The sequence below is a fragment of the Ambystoma mexicanum genome, chromosome 14 (assembly GCF_040938575.1).
Source record: "Ambystoma mexicanum isolate Mex_15411 chromosome 14, UKY_AmexF1_1, whole genome shotgun sequence".
Lineage (NCBI taxonomy): Eukaryota > Metazoa > Chordata > Amphibia > Caudata > Ambystomatidae > Ambystoma > Ambystoma mexicanum.
The window spans coordinates 619,868,819-619,890,825 of NC_090940.1; the positions used below are offsets into that span (position 1 = coordinate 619,868,819).

The 22,007-nt window shown below is 46.9% G+C and overlaps 1 protein-coding gene across 4 annotated transcripts in view; it reads left to right on the forward strand.

The window, feature by feature from the left end:
• The window catches only part of RPS6KL1 (ribosomal protein S6 kinase like 1), a 100,713-nt gene that overhangs the window by 46,192 nt on the left and 32,514 nt on the right, over positions 1 to 22,007 (forward strand). Inside the window, exons 5-9 of one of the 4 annotated variants that reach the window (XM_069638066.1) lie at positions 1,372 to 1,419; positions 7,363 to 7,495; positions 10,251 to 11,501; positions 13,026 to 13,115; positions 21,128 to 21,210. In XM_069638066.1, coding sequence (XP_069494167.1) covers positions 1,372 to 1,419; positions 7,363 to 7,495; positions 10,251 to 11,501; positions 13,026 to 13,115; positions 21,128 to 21,210 — 1,605 coding nt within the window. Of the gene's footprint in view, positions 1 to 1,371; positions 1,420 to 7,362; positions 7,496 to 10,250; positions 11,585 to 13,025; positions 13,116 to 21,127; positions 21,211 to 22,007 lie in introns of those variants that run through there. The other 3 variants (XR_011283806.1, XM_069638068.1, XM_069638067.1) reach the window with 3 other exon arrangements.

The window sequence follows — 22,007 nt, forward strand, 5'->3', positions numbered from 1 at the left end:
GGATGCCTCGGCAGCTCACATTCACTGTTCTTCAAGGACTGATAACAGTTTTTGGCTGGCCTTAGCCATTGACACCAGGCCAAGCAGTCTTCCTTTAGTCAATCTTCGAGCTTCGGCTTATTCTTTGCTGCAACACACATCCACAGCTATCAATACTCCTTTCTTCACAGATTGAGCTTACTAAAATTGTGGCATCGAATGTTATAAATATATTTATTTATATATAATATATTTATAGAGCACTGCCTGCAGTCTACTACATATAGCCAGCCTGTACAATTACTTAATCTACTTGCATTACGGCGTTTGTACAGTAACGGCTTGCATTTTCTGCAGTGCTTCTTCACATTTACAAACTTCATTCCACACATGAAAGTCTTCTTGATTCTTTACTTTGCCATCAGATTCTATATCATCTATGCATTCTCTTCCTTGGTCATCCTTCTCAGTGTGTCACCCTCCTCTCTTGTGATGTCACCAGCCTTTCCTTTTCACATCTTCACACTTCTTCAGGGATCTCCCTCAGCGGACCATCATCTTTTCGGGGATGCATCATGCAGGGTTTTCTAAGTGGATACCTTGTCTCAAAGGCTCTTGATGGTATCGGTACCATTACTGGCGTTGCACATGTCGCAATTTCGGTTTCCAACGTATGGGCAGAATCTGGGCAGGACTTCCTGCAGAGGCATTCGCTTTCTCTACACTTTCGTACTAAGGATCATAATCCAGATGTTACTCTTCCGTAAATCACTGCAAACCTCCAGGTATAACGCAAGATCTTCAACACCTAGTAGTTGAATGCCCCTCGTTAGTAGAAGTAAGATCGAAATATCTGAGGCGCTTCTTTAGTCAGAATTCTTGTCCCTCCATAGAAGATGTATAGAACCGAGTGAGCACAGGACAAGAATTGTTTTTAACCACAGAAGTTGTGAGGATGTTATATGAAATAGACATTTTAGAAACTAGATGAAATGTATATTTTAGAGCATGTATTGAGTTGTCTGTATTCACCATATTTTAATATTTGAAATAATTGTATTTTGATATTGTTTTTTTGTCTTTTAATCTTGATCAGAAGTGACCAGAGATGAGAATGATATATAAGAATATTATAAAATGTAAATGTTTTATGTATATTGTGGGTTTTTTGTGTGTGTGAAAGACCATAGATTTGGTCCTGACACAATGAAAGAAAAAGGAGAAACCTGTGTGGATGCTGTGGGGTTGGGAGATTAGATGTGGGGGAAGCACAGGAGTGGAATTGTGTGATTAAGCGGATGACGCACACTGGAGGCGTGGGGATAAGAAGGAGGGATCAGCAGTGAAATTGAGTTCTCCCACCAATAACTGATTTTGTTTCTTCCCTTCCAGGTACAGTTAGTCCAGGATCCCTGCACAGGAGACACTTTTGTCCTTAAGGTACAACTCTTCCCTCCACATTTGCAGTGAACCCCCAAGCATTCAACATTTTCCAAAAGTATGAGGGGCCGTGGTCTTTCTGATTTGGTGCTCCTAACCACTGGCGTTACTGTGAGGCGGTAAACTCAATCCTATTTCAGCTTCCCTGTGCCGTTACAGAATTGAGGGGGGTGGGAACATTTACAAACCAATGGGGCAGTGCAGCCTGAACTGCCAGCCCACCTCCCCTCTGCGTGGGAACCCAAGCGAGTTATCGGAGACTGAGGGATCAGCAGGTAAATTAAGCCTCAAATATATGGTATCAAAGAGGCTTTCATTTAGTTTAAAGGCAGGGTTTATAGCGGGCATATAACCAAACAAAGAACTTCTCTGAAAACGTGTTGAAAAGGGTGGAGATTAACAAAACGGGTGAGCAGGGTATTTAAGCCTCAATTGTCAATCTACAACAAATTCCAATCTACATCAGAGTCCCAACGGCCCCACACTGCCAGTTTGTGCTTTTGGTTGGATTGTGGACAAGGCTTTGCCCAAAGTCTCTTGCAGTTCCTGTAGCGATCCTCCCGGTGAACGCTGACCCTTCTGGCCATTGTACACTTGGCTTCTGGATGAGATGTCCCACCCACCTGTGGCAGATTAATCTTGAGGATGTGTCATTGCTGCACCACCCCCGCCAAGTGCGGTATGTTATGATTTTGAGTTTGGCACTTATTCAGAGCCCACCACAGGCTTGGTTGTTTTCTTGAGCCCACCACAGGCTTGAGTGGTTCTTTTGAGGCTTCCACATGTTCCGCTTCTTATTGCACCCTTCACTTGCTCGCCATCGTGTTGAGCCCACCATGGATGGGATGAATCTTTTGAGCCCATCACAGGCTCAACTGGTTCTGGAAAAACAAGTCTGATTTCCCTGTGTGGGCTCGTTAGACCCATCAAAAAGCAGATTGGGCTACCTCGCACTTCTTTCTCAGTCTCTCCTATGTGGTATCTTGGTTGCTTGGGCCCCCAATGTATAGGCCTAGGATGACAATGCTGCACTACACCTTTCTGGCACTTCTTTCCAGCTTGTCCCAAGCTTTAGCCACATTGATCTTGCTGTCGGGCCCCTCAACAACCCCCTTCTGTCATTGGTCCTTTTGCCTTTGGCCAATGCTGTTTTTCTGCTCTCGGCTTTTTGGTCCACCGCCTCCACCACTTGGTTCCTTCTCCATCTGCAGCTTCTCCCTACATAAAGTGACATCATCCTTCCTCCCTCTTAACCTCTTTCCACCTCTTCATGCTTTTATTCTTCCCTAATTCCCCCCTCTGTCCCTCCTGCAACTTAGTCCTGTCCTTGATCGCTCCCTGTCCCTCCACCTTTCTGCTCTCGTCCTTCTCCAACACCTTTTCGCCTCAATCCTTCCTCTCTCCCCTGCTTATGATGAACGACTTTGTCACAAAGCCCAGATGTGCTTCAGCCTCTGAGCAACTTCTATGAGGTGAAGCTCGGGACAACAGGCAGAGCAAGCTCAGGACCAACCCCGTGGCCTTGTTCGGGAGCGTGCCCCACCCCCTGTCATTTGTAATGTACCCATAAGTGCTTCAACACACAGTCGTGACCCATCATTTCTTCAACGCACACAATCATGACCCACCAGATCATTGGGTGGCTGCACACTTACTAATCTGTGAAGCTGCATTGTAGTAGGACATTGCATTTGCAATGTTATCTCACACCATGAACGTTGTTTTTTGCATACGTAAGGCAATCCTACACCAAGAACATTGCTTTTGCAACGTAATCCCACACCAAGATGGCGGCCTAATGGCACACTGCGCATGCGCGGGCCTCACCCGGCAACCATGTAGTACACACGTTGTACAGCGTTCGCGGGACGGCTTCATTGCTACAGGCGAGCATCCTGCAGCAACTTGCTTGACAATGTCACTTTACCCGACATGGGAATCCACCCCCATCTTAATTCAGAGCAGAGATCTGGGAACTAGGACTTCTTGGATTTAAACCGATGCACCGGCTAAGATCCTATTAGTAATGTTTGATGATACACGGCCGGCAGTACATTTAGACATCTATTCAGTAATGGAATATTAAAAGACCCTTCAACATTTATTTTCAGATTTCACATGAGTGACAACATTGAAAATGGAAACAAACTTTATATAGAACAATAGGCACCAGGCCCTGAGGTCGGATTATATCCGAAACGCATCGGCACACACACAAAGAAGCCTATTAGAGTCAGACCACAGACTTGGAATGTTTACGGAAATGTGATTACATCTTTGTTTGACAACAACACAACCATGTACGTCACCACCACATTTGAAGTGGATTATGTGCTAATTTTTGAATTGTGAAACTGTGATGTCAATGGTGTATTAGAATTGATGTTCCTCTTTATTTATCTTTGTGATTTATATACAAAAAAATGAAGATTGAAACCAGTGGAGTGTCTGTTTTTTGGCAATAGGTATCTCCACATACACACACCTTTTGCTGGAAATGTAATGATTATTCAACAAACATATTGAATTTGTGTAATAATCACACCTGTTGTGTTTTTTTTTTTTTGTCCCAGAACATCTTTGTAAGAGTTACTACGGGATTTATATCCCCACAGGAGTGCGTTAGGGGGTCTCCTGTTAGCAATTAACAGGTTTTGTTTCATATTTATTTCCAACCCCATGGCCTACCCATCCTATGTAGAGCAACGGAAGGGTTTTAATTAATCATAACCACTGACCATTCTCTGTCCTACGTGTCCTATCCCTTAGCAAATTTCCCAATGAGCCTATAGGCAAGGCTGCATCTGCTTTATTATTTGTTCTAGACTTACCATGAGTGTTTCACTGCTTAAAAAGGAGAAGGATGGTTTCTGCAATATTAAAGAGCTCGCTCCTGAGGTGTAACATTTTTAATGCACACAGTATTTCCTCAGAATGTGTACAGACAGTGTTATGAAACACCTGGTCCGTGCTGTAAGAGCTTGGAACTTAACGGGGCTTGAATAAATGTAAGTGAAAAAAGCACAAAGCGTTATTTGCAAATCCTTTTTCAAAGTCGTCGTAAAGGTATTTTTCTTGTCTCGTGAAATGGATTTAAACGTCTACCAGTAGATCTCTTAAATCTGAAATGCTCCAGAAGCCAAATAAAAAGAATTTCAAACAAAAAGATGTAACTAGGCCCATGCGACTGTAAAAGTCTGTGGGCCTCATCGTGAGTTGGGCAGTGTACCGGCGGTTCTAACCTTCACAGTTCCCCGGAGTATTATTTCTATAGGTAATAATCTTCTCGGAGGATAGCTTGGCGGCAACATGCTCGCCTTGGAACCCAGACGACGCAGAGCAACACAGGTTCGATCCCTGGGTCCGCGCTTAGAAACCTCTGGGTATTAAGCGCGTTATAAATAACCTATCATATCATAGGTTCCAGAGGAGTTATATTACCCCTCCCATGTGTTTGGGTTCAAGAGAATTCCAAGCACTTCTGCTCAAGAGAGCATAGATGAAGTCCTTCCAGGATGACCTAGCTCCTGGCTAACCAAGTCTCCGATGTTATTTAAGGCCTTCCAAGTCTCCTGCCAGCCAGCGTAGGTGGCGGACAGGAGAGAGGCAGAAGGATCGCTCCTTATTCCTCCAAACGAGCCTCTTGTTCATCCCGGTCTCTTTCTGAGCAACCACTAACCTCAGTAATTCCAGCTGGAGCCTCCTCCCAGCCCTTGGGCTTATATAGAGTCTGACCTGGCCCTACAGCACCTTCCTGTTGTGTCTAACTTCTTTCCGCTGCTCAGTGCAATATCACTGAGCAGCATTTCAATAAAGGTCCGGTTTCTCTAAGGTCCTCTTCTCCCCCCACCCTTCCCTTTTCCCTATGACTGATCTTCCTCACTATAATATTCTTTGTCCTCTGATATTCTTCACTCCAAAATGTCTCTCTGATCACCTCCTCCTCCTCGTCCTCCTTCACCGTCTCCTCACCAACAGTTTGGCCTGCTTTTTCTGCCCTCACCTGCTCTGTACTAACTGCTTCTGCTCTTCCCATCACCACCTCTATACCACTTTGCTCTGCTCTTTTCACTGGCTTGCTCTTCCATCATTAGCTGAGCTTGAGCTCAGTCTCCCTCTACACAATAGGCTCTAGTCCAACTCTCCTACCGCTTTCTACACCACCCTCTCCTTACACTCAACTGCAGATGTGTACCTCCTTCCTCTGTTATCACCTCCCGTGGCTCCACTCCAGGTTTTACCACCGGCCTTTCCTTCTCCCCCTACCTCCACGACTCCTGTTTCTGCTGCCATTTTCTTCCTTTCGGATCTCACTGCCTTCTTCTCCCGTGTAGATATTCTTTAGCCCACTCCTTTTCCTGCGCTCTACAGTCAGCTCCAAACACGCGCTTCTTGCTCGGCAGCCTTCACTCTGCCACTGGGGCTGGTTACCTTTTAGAGTCTGTTCCCTCCTCCCCCTGAGTGTGCATTTCACTGAAGATCTACACCTCTAAGTGATGAATGAGTGAGCGCTGTAGTTGGCTGGCTTCTTTGAGTGCACATTGGGCTGATTTGGGATTGGACCAAGCCTATATATGGGCTATCCGCCATTTTGGATTTCAGAATTGTTCCTTCTGCTTTCTCAGTGTGCTAATTTAATACTGGAAACACCCAGGGCAAGCTTTCTACACTCTTCATTTACTGAATAGAAACATGATGCATTGTATTTCCGGAAGGGAAACTGCCTGGCAAGAGACACAGGTTCTGCACTTTGGGTTTCACTTTGATGCAATGCCTGGTTGAAAAGTTGCTGGCTAGCGACATTACATTGGCAGGCTACTCGGATTCATTGCATTTTTCTTTTAAGTAGTGTAAAGACGTCCCTGATGCTCCAAATGAGTTTGTTACATTTGTATTCCTTGCTGTAACTGCAGGCCTGTTTGGAAAAGGTGGAAGGCTTTCTCATGTGTTTAGTGCCTGCTTTCTCATTACCCTGCAGGGTTCCCCCTCCCCCCAAAGGTTTGGGCAGGTATAAGGTTTTTAGAATGAAGCTGCCCTAGTGGACTGATGCTTTGGGGAGGGTCCAGACTGGCCTGAAGCACTGTGGTTAACCACTGCCAAGCAATGCAGACCCTGGGATTTGCCACATTCTGCCTCTGGACCCAACATCCAGTAGCTCGTGGTGGCACCCTGCCTCGTGAGTCACATCCCCAAGGGTCCACAGAGCTAGACAGGTGGGTTTGTCACAGCTTCTTTATGGTTAAAAACACATGTATATACAGACACACACTCGCATACAAACACACTCTTTTAGCACATTCCATTGACACCTTTACTACACATGGCAGCATTTTCAAATTGCTACTTTTTTTTGTATGTTATGCCAATGGGGGTTTAACATCAAATTAATATCTCTTATTTTTCATTCAAAATGCACATATAAATATAAACCCAAACCGAAATGGCTGCTTGAGTGATTGCTGCTGCCCTGAGCCACATGTTCACAGTCCTCTAAAGAGAAATCCCCTCCTCCCCCCCCCCCCCCTTGCATGCTGCCAGTCTGTGCAACGATTGGCCAGTATGGTCTGAATGACAGCATGCAGTGCCAACGAGGAGAACTGCTTTTTCTGTTTGCAAAATAACTGACTGTTTTTGTGCAAAAATGAGAAACCTTAGTCCAGAGTGATGTGATTTACTGACATTGGAGATCCAGTACAGTGTGTTCACTATTGGTGCACATTGACAGTACCCTTCCCCTTATCCCACCTTACACAACCTGCAACGTTAGCTGCAGGCCAGGATAGATGTATACTGTTGGGAGGCCCAGTTTGGTACTCGGTTTGTGTCTAACGGGGCATGCCAGAGTTCAGTTGGGTTTCATTGGTTGGGCTGCTTGCGTAGGAAGGCTGAGGGGCAGGCCTGTTCCGCAATGTCTTCTGATTGGAATGTTCCTGTCTCTTCCAGAGTCTTCTCAAGTCGCACATGGAGCGAAGGGGGCAGCAGACTATCATTCCACAGGGAGTGCCCTACATGGTGAAGCTCTTGCGCTATTACGTCAGCGAGGACTCCATCTTCCTGCGGCTGCAGCATGTGCAGGGTCAGTGCCACCATTCGTCTGCTCTGATGATTTGCGGGTATCCTGCCCGTGCGCTACTGTCTCTCTACTCACAAACTGTACATCGCGCCTAAATGTACCCTTTCTTGCCCCCAATTCTTTTCACACTTTTATGCTTCAGGCTGTTTGGTATATTTTATATATCCACCGAATCCTCTTACTTTTGTCGACAATCTACCAGATTACAGTTGCATAACCACTGCTGAGCGGCAACGAACCTCATAGCGCGGCCTCCGAGCTATCCCTTGCATGTGGCCATCGCACGGCCGTCCACTTCTGAGCCTTCAGGAGCATTTGATAGTTGCGAGACGGCAGCGAATCCTTTGCTGGATATTGGAGCACCTGCCTACTCTCCTTGTAACATCGAACAAAGGGAAGGTTTTCAGCTGATGTCATTCATATGCACCCTCACATATTCACCAGTTTGACAAGCCAGCAAATTGCAGTCAAAGTGATTTTTCTTGGTCACAATTGTCAGTCGACGTGCGTTTCATGCATAAAGCACTTCCTCAAGGCTACTAAAAGGCCACACACAGCAGGAGACTGGAAGAGGCTCAGGAAAAGAGATCACAGCATGTGTTTGGGTGGGTGTAGGGTTAAGAAATCACAATATGAATGTTAAAGAGGATTGGGTGTCAGAGGTCATGACAGGAAGCTGAAAGTGGTCTCGGGAGTGATAGTTGAGTTACAGGACCCTGACCACTACCTGAGACTGTCTGTACCAAACACCAAAGCTCCCCACTCTCTGTGTACAAGAGACAAGTGACAGCTTCTTGGACCTACTATCTAATTGGCTCACTATTTCTTGGGCATCCGTGGTCAAGGGCCATAGGGTGGAAACAGTTTGGTACGACTCCCTATTTGGGATCGATTGGGGGGGGGGGAGGGGGATGGAAATGGCCTGAAATCCGTCACACTGCGAGACTTGTCCTTGGCCTCAAGCCCTGGAATCGTATCTCTCCAGCCCTGAAATCTCTTCATTGGCTCCCAGTGGCTGCAAGGATTACATTCAGGGCCCTTTGCATTGTCCACAACGCTTTCTGGGGCCTGGGTCCAAAATACCTTTAACTCTTCCTCCGTAAATACACTCTTACTCAAGCTCTTTGCTCCATCTACAACTCCCTCAGGGTCAGTCGCTTCTCCAAACAACGAGTTGGGGGTAGATCCCTTTCATCTGCTTGGGCCTCCCTCTGGAACAGTCTCCCTCTCTGAAACTTAAGGAAAACCATCTTTGGTTCCGGAAGCACCTCAAGACCTTGCTCTTTGCTTCTGCCTTCGCTCTTCCTCTCCCCTGCTAATCTGTCTGCTTTGGCACCAGGCACCTGGTTACCCGCTGATTTCAGGCCCAGATCCCTGCCATCCCAGCCACACACCCACACTGCCTCATGGCAACCCTTGGAGGTAGCGCCTGTTTTTTTATTTTATTTTTTTTATTTTTTTTTAACCCTTGCAATTGGGTCTGTATCTGCTACCCTACAGTCCCCTTCCAGCACTTAGACACCTGTTGTCTACAGTTTATTCTCACACTTACCACTTTCTGGCCGCCCTACGACTGTGCTATGACGTGTTCACCACTTTCCACTCCCTCTCCTGCCCCTCACACTTGCCCCCTTCCCTATCCCCTTGCACATTCTCAATGTCACTGGGCCGAGTAAGATCGTTGTTTTGTCCTCCCTGGTCTCCCCTCGCCTCGTTGCGCTCTGAAACATTTGTGTATGGGCGCAATATAAATAAAATATATCACACATGCCCACAAAAGGACTCCCTAGTCCTGTGGTGCTCTCAAGTAAAGAATTGACAACAAGATTTCAAACTTTGCTCCCCAGACGAAGGTAAAGGCCAGAGCCCCTGCTGCTCTACTCCTCTTTCGTACTGGCGAGAGTCATCTTTCCTGATCCCACTTTTAGATGCTTATTGTGACCTCTTACTCCTGAGCCCCCCCCCCACCGGTCTCATATTGTGGAAAAATTGCAAAACTGAAGTTGATGGCTGGAAAGTTATGAACCCATCTCAACAACCATCCCCTCTTTACTTTTTCATGGTGGTGTTGTACAGAAGGGATCTGTATTGGCAGTTTGAGCTGGACTGTCTATTGGGGTGGGACCAAGACTGATTTGCAAATGGTCTTTTCTCTTCTGTAATGGGTTGGCATGCTGCAAAATGATGCTCTGGAGGTTTAGAGCAATTCTAAGCCTTCCAGCCATCCCCTTCTTTTCTTTTAGATATGGTGTAAAAGCTGTCCATATGCTCTCATACTCACTTGGTCACCTACTCAAACAAAATGCTTCATTTACTCGCATAACTTAACTGCCTAGAGCACAAACAGCCACCCACTTAACTGCTCACTCGCACCTATTCTTGTACTTTTTCTTTTTTCCTTTTTTTTTCCCTTTCCCTACCCACTCATTTACACACTCAATCGCTAACTCGGTTAGCGACACTCGCCCACCTGCTCAAGCACAGCCACGCCATATCTAACTGATCTGCTCCCCACACTTAATCACCCACAGTCTCCCTCACCCACACACACACACACCCATTGAACCACATACTCGCCCTCTGACACTAAATCTCTCAATCTCTCATGCTTATTCACCTACTGGCTTATTCACTGACTGGCATAACATGTACGCCTCTCTCCTCTCCCTCGCTTCATGCTTCCACACTTGACCTGTGAACCTTTTCCCCCCACCTCCTGTTCATGTCACCTCAGTTCTGCATTTTCTCTCTGATACAGGGGGGAAGCTCTGGTCCCACCTCCGGAGACAGCTTCATCACGACATGGAACGAGGGAAGGAATACCCAGAATGCTCCAGTCCTTTTCGAAAGACCGTCAAATTAAAGAACAGTTACACCACCCCGAGCATTAGCACCGGACTAGAGCAAGGAGAGAGCTGCTGGAACTGGGAAGGAAGGAGCACCTGGGATGATGCATCACGAACAAGCAATTTATCTTCACCTGATAGTGACCACCTAAGTCCAGGAAAAAGCCACAGTTCTGCTTCCAACCAATCAGGAAGTTGGGAGGAGTATACCAGCAAATCATCTTCTCGGGAAACGCCACTTGACCCCTCAGTTGTTGGCCATGGGGCTCAAATCAGTATCCCGTCTTGCACAATCTGCATTGGGCCTGTAAATGACATTAAAGAGGCAGCTCGGCGGCAGGAGACATGGTTTACTGTGACACATCCCAACTCCCTTACTGCCAAGACCTCCCATATAAGCCAAAGAGAATCTACCCAGGAGAATAGCCCTGCAACGCGTTCTGACCAAGATCTTTGGTCGCCTGAGTCTCAGACTCTTGTGGATAGCTTCAGGAACCTACAGGCCAAGGTTCCTTCTCATGAACATCTGTGTCACAATGGAAACTTGCCACAGGATGGAATTCCTGCCCTAGATAGCAAGCAGAGGATATCCGCTGACGCCATTGCAATCCCAGGAACACAGCCTGCAATTTCTAAGATGGAGGTGATTCAGAATGTTTCGTGCAATGGAACCAAACTCCCTGCTGACATTAAAACTTCAAATGGCCACTCTGTGCCGGAAGCTCCGTTTGCTTGTACAGAATCATGCTCTTCGTTGTCGACAGATTTGCACTTTAGACCCTTAAGTGGGAAGGAACTCCAGAAAGTCATCTCCGGTTCGGTGGCTGGCACTCTTCCGCCCAAGACTGAGCAGGGAACTAGACATACGTGTGAGTCACATGGCACTGTGGTGCCTGCCCCTCTGGTAAGGGACACGGTTACTGGGCCAGGCCTGGGTTCATGCAATGCTAGTCCGGACATTGAGGTGGATGGCTGGTGCTTTGTGTCCGCACCTCCGCCATCAGCAGCAGATACTACGAGAGGAGCGCAGGGCCCCTGGGGGCTGCCCGAGCACCAAATCCAGCAGTGGGCAGCTGAAATCCTCCTGGCCCTGGAGGGCCTGCACCAGCAAGGGGTGATGTGCCAGGATCTGAACCCCCGGAATGTATTACTGGATGATGCAGGTAGGGAGTGACTGGGATGTGTAATGAAAAACCACTATCTGGAACAGACTCTGGAGATCTACCATGGAGGGCCACCACTCGAGGTAGAATTTGGGGATTTACTATTGAATCAGACACTTGGGATAAGCCACCTTGTGTCTAGATGTGTCATGAATGCTGAGGTTCACCATACATGTTGCCGGGGTGGGGGGGGCGCAGGCTCCGGGCAGTAACATCTAAGGCCATCGCCATTGAGATCGCTATACAGCTGTACAGCCTATAGCCCTGCATAAGGGTGCACTACATTTTGTCTGGTACAGACGTTTGGAAAAGTTCAGCCTAGTGTCACTTCAGGGGGTGGAGCAACTTTAGGGATCTTCTAAATAGAGCTAGTTCCAGAGCAGATTTTAGTGATGGACCATATAGTGCTACTGGAGGGGAAGACTGCCATTTTCACAGCAGTCTCTGAGAACGTAGAGCGTGGAGTGTCGCTGCTAGGAGAAGAATATTTAGACATGCCATATGATTTCAGCTCTAATGTAGACATTAACAATGTATCGGATACTGTTACTGCCAGCGCTGATTGGGTTCTCCACGGGCATGCCAAATGGTTTTGCTGCAAGAGTAAGCACCAAGGATGCTTTATATAGTATCACTGTACGGTAGCACTCTAGAGCGGTCCTTAATAGGCCTCTACTGGTGTTGGACTCGAGGGATAGAATATGGGGCTCATTACGAGTTTCCCGGTATACCAGTAAACTACTGTACCATCCCTGCGGCCTGAAATCTTGGTATTACTGGGATATTACGGACGGCGGAGCTGCCGGTAACACCCCATTCCATGGAGTCCTCTAGGAATCCATGGGATGGGATTGCCTGAATCGCCAGCACCGTTCGTGCCAATGCCAGTGATTCAGGCGTTTATCTGCCGGTGGGGGCTGACCTGCCAGCAGACTTGGAGTTGTCCGGAAAGTTGCTGGTATACGTTGTTACTGGCACTTTATTTCCAGACCGGCCAACTCCTAAGGAGGGCCATCATGTCCCTGTTGGGGGTATAGTCTGGGCATGGCCCTCATGGCACCATTGTCAGGGGTATTTATGTATATAGGTAGGCTTCTTCTAGAGGCTCGGCTGCTATTAGTGGCACTACATGGCCCATCCACAGGCTCTGGAGATGTGCTACATAGTGCTTCCGTGGCGGCAGCACTCTGAGGAGGTTTGATATGGTACTGGTGCTGTGTTCCAGACTCTGTACTGTGTGCAGTCCCTGATGCCAGCGACTCGGGGGCAGAAATGGGCAGTTGTCTTCTAGTAATACTGTACAGAGCACATGTTTGAAGTGGAGCACTTATGTTACAGCACAGGTATGTCACATCTGGCATGTTCCGCCTTTGATGGTAAACCATCTTTTTGTATATTGACATAAATTCACCTTTGATCTCTTTTCTCTCCCTTCTTAATCTCACTTTCCCAGCCTCCCTGTGTGTGTTTAATGGCACCTCCTCTTTTCTTTTCTTCACTCTCTCGCTCGCTTTGCCTCCCCAGGTCACATTTGCCTCACTTACTTTGGTCAGTGGCCAGAGGTGGAACCACAGTTCAGCAACCGAGCTCTGGAGGAGCTGTACACAGCCCCAGGTAAGAAAATATAATTTCTATACACAGAGCCACAGGTGAGAAGCTCTCCTCTTTCAGTATAAATCGCCCTTCCTCCATATGCACAGCACCCATGTAAGAACATCTTGTCTCTTTCTACATGGCCCCAGCTAAGAACACCTGACTTCCCAATATGCACAGCAGCACGTCACCACATGTATTTTTTTTATTGGTGTCTTATATAAGGGTGCCCATGTCATCTGGTTGCAGTCAGCATGTAAAGGCATGTACAGACCATTGACATATAATTGGGTTTAGTAAGCAACTATTTTCAAGGCACAAGAGTAGGTTTACGAATTACTGAGGGGACCTAGCGGGGGAGGCGGTAGTCGGTGGGCAGAGAGAGAGAGGGGAGATGAAGGGAGGGTAGGGTTGGAATGAAAGTAAGTGCAGTTTACTTTAGAGTTAAAAGTGCTGTGGAGTCTGACCGTGCATATCGGGTGAGCATTATTTTGGTAAAAGGGAGATGGAAGGAGGGAGACAAGTGGTGGCGGGGAAAGTGTTAACTAAGGTGGAACGAGAGGCTCTGGGGAAGGTATCTGGGGTGTTTGTCTTTACATGGTTGAAACGGGGGTGTTCAGATGAAGGAGGGAGTGGGGTCATGCAGGTGAAATGTTAGTTGTATCAAGGTTGAAGCAGGTGGTGTGTTAGGATTGTGATTGAAGGTTAGGAGTGTACCATTCTTTTGATTGTGTTTTTTTTTTTTAAAAAGGTGTTAAATTTGGGTTGTTGTGAGATGCAGTCTGGTAGTTTGTTCCATAGGGATGGGACAATGGAAAATAATAATTAGCCTCAGTGTTTTTTGCTCTGGAATTTGAGAGGTGTTAGTTCAGTCTTACTTGATGACAGGTGCTAGTGGATGGTCTTGTGGGCAATGTTTAGGACACTGTCCCAGGCAAGAACCGCTCTGACTCAGTTCTGTGCGCAGCTCTAGGTCAGGACGTCGCCCTGTTAAGTCCCATGGACAGTCACAAGTATGAACATCTTCAGATAGTGCTATGTACACAGTCTCGGATAAGAACACCTCGCTATGCTCTATATATACGGATCTAGGTATATTTTCTACTGACGCTGTTCAGGTTCCTAAGAAAATACTGTGACGAATTCCAAGATGTCATCACTGCTTCCATCGGAGAAGTCCCTTCCCATGAAGCCAGGTAGTTGAGGCCACTACCCGATGGTCCCCCTGGGGGTGATACTTGGTGGGTAGATCTCGTCGGGAGGGAAACCACCTATGGGACAAGGGACGACACTTTGGGAGAAACGCGGTATAGTTCCCCTGCACCCCAACCTCCCTTGCCCTGTTATTCTGCACAGGACACAATAACCCCACACACTTCCATGTATATCTGCAGAATAGACAATGCCACTTCCCAAAGAAACACTGACAAAGAAGACCATTCAGTCCTGGGATGACTATAATACTGGGATGAGGAAGAAGTGCAGAGTAATGTGGAATACTCCACCGAACCAGAACAAACGCAATAGTCAATTTGTGATTCGCAAATCTGAAATTAACATAAAAAGGGAAGAAGGACTTTGTAGCGAGAGAGAGACCCTCACAGTAGGAAGCAGAATATTCAAACTCTTCAGCTGGAGGAGCTTGGACGCCGAGAGTGGGATGCTTGCCTGCAAACACAGGCACCCCTAGCCAGTCTGTCGTGGTCTGAAGATAGAGAGCAGCAGATACCTGGGCAACCAGCCAAACGAGAAGGCTGGAGCGCATGGAGAAGCCGAGATGCGCTGCCCAGAAACATTGAGGCATGCAGAGCCGCTGCAGTCCCTGGAAGAAGCAGAGGGAAGCTGAGCAGGCCCAACGCACCTGCAGGCAACCCAAGACCACCAGTAAGCTCTCCAGAGAGGTCAGGGAGACTGGGACGGTTAGCGGAACACCTGAAAGGAGGGAGGATAATGAAGGACGGGTCTAGAACCCATACCAAAGCCGTAGGCCTCCAACATAATCTTCATAGTGCCAGTACCTGGCAGGCTAGTGTACCAGGTAGATGTAATTGGAGGGGCACCGAGTGGCAGTCTGGGATCCACACCCACAAATCTAATCAAGGACTCCAACGAGATCTTCATAGTCACAGTACTTGGCAAGCTAGTTATCATGTGAACAGAATCCCAAGAGAAACCAGTGTGTTTCTGGGACCCGCACCCACAACAGAAGCTCAAGTAGAACAAGTGATTATTATAGTCACAGTAACTGATAAAGAGCCAAGTCAAGTGAAGCATCAGTGAAGAATGGCAAAGAAAGAGAAGCACACCTCTTATTACCTAACCTATCTACAGTGTCCTGAGTAGTAGTTGAAAGTCAAGAGAAGGGAGTCCTTCTCTTGGCACTCAAAGAAATCTGAGCCAGACCGAGTGAAGAGATTCATTTTCTCAATCCCAAGGGCTCGAATTGGAATTTTGTTTAGTTGAGAACTTTGGTTTCCACACTTTTACACCATTTGGATACTTAATTTACATCTTGAAAAAGAACTATAAACTGGGGAAGGGATCCATTCCCTCAGGCAGCGGTTTCCTTACCCACAGGAACTGTAAATCACTGTCCAAGAAAAGGGAGCCACTCTCCTGGACCAAGAACAGTGGTGTAGCAGCTAGTGTAAGGGACGTTAATAAGTTTGGGACACAGGATCGTGGACTATTTACTTTGGACAGACCTACTGACCGATTCCTTCGTTTCAGTTGAGGCAGGGAAACTCCTCTTAGTATTAGAGAAAGTTAGGTTTCTCTTTTTCATTTTAATGAAGAAAGGGTTATGCCAACCAATATGCCACTACTTTGTCAGTCTCTGTCTTCTGATCACTTACAATATGATCACCATCTCTGTACACAGCCCCAGCTAAAGGCCGCCTTGCCAACCCTGTATACATCTGCTGGTGAGAACATCTTCAATGGGACTCAACATTCTCCATGTACACAGGATCAGATGAGAACTAAGGAATTGTCCTGATCAATAGGGCTGCTTCTCCCAGGCCTAGTGGGTGGATCCCCTACTGGGATTTGGATTGGACCAGAGGTCTGCAACTTTTGGCTATTGATGTTTTGCAGAACAACTCCTGATAGTCCTAGCCAGCAAGGTCAATTGTGTGGGACCGTGGGAGAGCCACAGGTGACATACCCCTGGACCATTCCCCGCCTCAAAGAGAGAATCCTTACTTGCACTACAGATGTGAGTACGTCAAAGATGCGTTAATCGCTCAAAAATATACTGTTTATGGCAAACCTACAATCCTTTAACAAAAACAATGTAGTGATTATGCTGCCATGGATAACTCGCAAGTCTCGTTAATTTTCTGCATGACTAACCTTTTTAGAAAAGGTTGTAACCATTAGGCAAGTCCCTGCCCCTTTACTGATGGCTTTTAACATGCCCAGGCTTAATTATGTACATGGCCTTCTAAAATTCCAGAGGCAAGGAACCGTCACGTTTTTGCCCCAAAATGGCTGCTAAAAAAGAAACATCCTTGTGCTTTCGGATGACCCAGGGATCCCTAGCCTTTTTGATCTTTAGTGGATTTCACCACCGGCACCTTCCATTGCTAATGCCACAATCTGTGGCAGCCTGATCTTCCATAAAGTACCCTGAGCTTGGCACAGTGCGGCTGTAGTTCTACCAGGATTGGTTCTTCATGTGCTGCTTGCAGAGATTCCCAACCATGAATACTCACCATGTGCAGCCAAGGTACTGCGTTATCTGCATTCCGTAGATTTACACTCCTAACGAGACAATTCGTGAATGCCGCCTACCATGTCTGTGCAAGGTGGGTGGCATTTACACTCTCATCTAAACGGAGATCTGCCTAGATTCTTGAGGGTGAGCGGAAAGGGGGTGGTGAATTTGTGAATTACAATCAGTGTCCCCACACTGCTTCAAAGATGATTCAAAATCTCATAGTGCATAGCAAAAATAAATATATTGCGCACTGTAAAATTACACCTTGTTTCAGGGGCCATACTGTTGGGGAAGACTCCCAGATATGCCAGAGGGACACTGGAAGTTAGCGGACTTGGAGGGCCCAACTCCCTCCCCCAGGATACACGGAGGACTCGGTCAACGTCCAATTCAAACTGGTTTATTGCAGGCAAAACCAACAGGGATCAGCACAGGAACAGAGATAATCCTCGCTCTTCCTTGGCTCGCAGGCCGGTTTTACTACCCAACTACGTCAGAGTGACGTCACAACCTGGGCCCTTCTCCAGAAAACCTATTGGACCAGATGATTTGGTATTGAGTATTATACCACCTATAGTGGACCTTTTATAGATGCTATTCTACTGGCCCTCACATGTCAGGTGGCTGGCTTGGTCCATCCTCGAGTCACTAACTATAACATTATTATGTGTGGTGGACTTGCCGTTGGCTCTTGCCCGTTGCTACCCACCCCTTCGATACTAAACTGTGATTGGGTAGAGCTAACGTCCATGGGCCTGGAATCCGCAAAGGTTCTCAGCTTGCTGTGTACGTCTTCTTCAAGGTAACAAGAATGACTGTGTCTGCATTGTAACTTGTGTGTGCTAGCTTGGCTCATGAGGGTGCTCTCTGGATCGGTGCAACACTTGTTGCATACTTGTCGCCGTCTGTGTGTGGTAGCCTGGGTCCAGTGCTTCTTTTCCACCACTGCTCGCTGTCCATTGTCTGCTTCGGCCACGTCGCATGTTCAAAGACCACGAATCTGAGGTGTGCAGCTCTGAATTATGAGGATTTATTAGTCCTTTCTGCAGCTGGTCCCTTTGTCATCTCGGGATTGAAATGTATCTGTTGGCCTTGGCTGCGGATCCAGGCTCACGCGCCTTGCTCTCTGTGCAGCCTGAATCAGCTCAGCTCGTCTCTTGCTCTGAGGCTCGAGGCCTGCTGTAATTTTCCTAAACCTTATAATGTGGTTTCTACAGTACCCATTCTATACTGCATTTATATAGGTTAGTCACACTTGGTTCTGTCAGGTCCCATAGATGCTCCTGCAGTTCCATAGGGTTAATTGCATGTAAGCATCTGCAAGCCGTGCTTAGGATCTCTTGTCTCTTGCGGTTTCTGCATTTGGCTAATGGTAAAAAGAATAAAAGCAATGACAGTATGTATATGTATCTGTCTCCTAACTATAGAATGGTATGCTCATGTTCTTCATGTATTCGAGTGAGTGTTTGTGTCCTGAAGTGGGGACGACATGTGTACTTCATGTCCAACGCTGCTATGTCGTCGTGTCTCTAATGACGTCCCCAAAATGGCCTCTTGGTGTCTAGTCCAAGCTATCCATACAGGTATCTCTAATCGCGACCTGTGGCTCTTCATTCACACATGGATATAGGTCTGTATGTTCCTTGGCTGGTAGTGGTGGCTGAGGGGATACCTCTTGACATTTATCAACCATGGGTCCATTTGAGGATTCGTCCAAAATGAAATGGGTGATTGTGGTGCTTTCTGGCCTTCTTGCTCGTCATGAATTTAGTAGGAGGGGCAGGAGGTAGTAGGCTTCCCATTCCCTCGTCAGTGCAGTTATTAGGTCAACTCCTAGCAGCTGGAAAACCTTACTTTCTGGAACATGGGGTTCAAATTCATACTTTAACTGTTCCCTCTCCAACTATGCTTGAGGATCCCAATACAGAAGGTATTGTGAAGAGCCAGGAATGTGACTAGGACACAAGAGATTCATGGTTTTGGTCAAAGACTTTTATTAAAATAAAGGGGGTGGGGAAATGCCTCTGTCCCTGCACTAGCTTTGGTCTAGATAAGGAAATGCTGTTAATGGTCTGCCAATGTCATAATGTCCAAAGCAAAACTGGTGTTCAACATACTATTCTGGGCCCCACATTCTAACAAAATAAAGTCTAAAGTGAAAAGGGTAGTGTCTTTGGCCTTGAGGGATTTATACATGTTCACAAAGGAAAAATGCATAACTCCCACAGAAGTTCCAGAAGGATAGAATTCCTCATTCCAGAGGGTGATTCCCTTCACCTGGATTTCTCTTCCCTCTGTGATATATTCACAGATATCAATTTCTTGAGTGTTTTCTTATGCACGACACAACTAGCACATAAAACAACTTGGCTCTTTGTCAATGTGTTGCCAGATACCTGGTGTACTCTCCTGCCAGAATTTCACTCTCCTTGTTTCTGGTTTCACACAGCCTTTTGCTGGTCCTGATATATCCTTCTCAGGATCCTTTTAGATAGATATTTCTCCTATGCTGTTTAGTTTGTCCTTTCCTGGTGTACTTCCTCACCAGGGCTTTCTTGAACATACTTGCAACTGCCTGTTATAGTCTGTATGTGATCTGCCCACAAACCTTTTGTTTGCAGGCATATTTCCACAGTAAAACTGCTCAGGCCCCCGTTTTGACCCGTTTATTGATAACCGGGGCCCGGGCAATGTTTGTCCCCTGCTTCCGTTGTTAAGGATGCGGGGCACAGCCCCACAACTCCCAAAGCCTAACATACCAAACATAGGGAGTGGGGGACACCCTCGCAGCCCCCATTCCTAATGTTCGGTACATTAGGCTGTGAACAAACTTTACTACCCATGTTCGAACAAAACGTCCATACGGACAGTTTTAGTGAAACAAATTGGGTAGTACCATTATACTCTCCTGCAAGGGCTTTCTTGAACACACTTGCAACTGCCTGGTATACTATTCTGCCAGGGCTTTTCTTAAGTACGTATTGCATACACTCACAGACAGATCAGCCTTTTACTTTTCTTCGGTTTTCACATTCAACAAAATGCCCACTGGCTTTGTCTCCAACACTTGATTTGCTTTCTTAATGATTATTTGCATGCAGCATGGCTGCCCATACGCCCAAAAATCCCAGTTTCCTTTTCGGGGACTCACCGGCTCTTGCTGGCATATCTGCTTCTTCCCGCAGCAAGCTGGTGTCAGGCGATCAGTGTCTCGTCTTGTCTCGCCATGTTCACTTTTCAGCTGCTCTACCTCCTGCGGTCTCTGCACATTCTCCTGCTCCGCATCAGGCTTCCATCAGGTTGGTGTTGTCGCTCAAAAGCTGCAAACGCCCAGGAGCTCTGTGTTGGCTTCTGGCGTTCCCGCAGCGTGTCTTCTTTCGCCGACTGCCTTCCTCTTGTTCCTCCTTGAGCTGCTCTGCAGCAGCTCCTGCAGTCCCCCTCATATAGCCACCCCCAGGGTCGGGATCAGGTTGTGGCTGCCGTGCCCCTGGCCACATGGGAAGAGGTCACCGCTGGGAAAGGAGTGATAACCCCTGCGGATTCATCACATTATGCTTCTCAACTGTTTATCTCCATTTTTCCATAAAGAGTGTCACAAAACACTTGGTAGTTATTTTTAATATTATGGTATTTTCCTAGCATGGATGTAGCTTTTGTAAGTAACAGAGGGCTTTACAATACATGTGGGAGTACACCGCAGGAGAAGCAGGTCTCAAGGGATCAGTACAGTGGGGTGAAAACAATCGGGGAGGGTGGGCAATTGGGCAGCAGGAGACCTACAAGCAACAGGGGAGAAAACTGGGGTTTGGGGGGGGGCAGATTGTCCAGTATCTGGTTAAGTGGGACGTACACGGGATGTGGAACTTGGTGGCATTAGTCATTTGCAGGTGTCTGAAGGAGTATGAATTGTAGCCTGGAGTCTGCATTAAAAAACAAATAACACTGGAAACCGATTTTGGCACTAGTGACATCCCAAAAAACTACTAAAATCACCTTCAGTGTGCAACAATATATATGGACTGTGCTCTGGCCCTCGCATTGTTTTAAAGGTCTCTCCTCTGAAACCTCAGTTTCCTTGCCTGGCCTGTGAATTTAGTCCATTTGACTTCCACAAGAAGTGGTACTGCTAGGAGTGGTGAACCATGCTGGGCTCAAGGTCGAAGAAACTTTCCAGCTCCAAGTTACTGTGAAAAAGTGAACAATCCTGCTGTAAAAGCGCAGAGTGCACAGTTGCTACAACAGCCACAATGCACACCTGGGAGAGGGTTGGTGCTCTGTTCTGTTGTCATAACCATGCTTTCCTTGTCCACAGAGGTGTGTGGGATCACTGAGGTGACAGAGGCCTGTGATTGGTGGAGTTTTGGGGCTTTGCTGTACGAGTTACTTACAGGAATGGTGAGTTGGGCACGTTGCTGTTAATTCCTGTCTCTTGGAAGAAATTCCACTTAAACTGACATTCTACCGGCATCGTGCCCTTTCTATTCCTTGACTTCAGTGCCTGCCAACCATAATATTTTGTTTAGAATTACCTCTGATGTTAATACTGACTTCTTTTAAATTAAAATTTCTCTGTGAGAGCCCTCACTCCCAGATCTTTTGTCATGACTCCCCTCCTAAATCTTACTGCAGCCTTGTTTGGAACCCCCTTTTATTGACCAGTGTCTTGACGTGGGAGGAACAAAACTAATATTGTAGTAGAAGTACTTTTGTTCATGGTTCAAAATAAGTTATAGTTTGTGGAAGCAATGGTCTCAGCAAAAAAATAATATATGCCTGCTTAGCCGGCGTGCATAGTAACATTGACACTGGTTCCGAAAACGCTTATTCCCAAGTTAGGAAAAATGGCTACTGGGGGGGGGGGGGCGGTGTGTGTGTATGTATATATCTATCTGAGGCTTGTGGGATCTGCTTAGATCACATGCTATGCATAGGCCGGCATCTAGTGGAAGCTGCAGAGTATTGCAGTTTGTTTTTTGAAACTCGAAAAGGGGCGTCGAACCAGGGCGTGCCAGTAATACTATCCCTAGTGTGACGTCCCGTGTACCCATGATCCTTCACGCGTGTAGGACTCTCAGATAGTTTTTTTCTGCCATACTAGTCGGACGCATGTTGCGGAGTTCCCTTAGCTTTAGCCGTTTATACTTATAATTACTGTTAAAAAACTTCCCCGTTCACTTCCACCCTATGCCGAA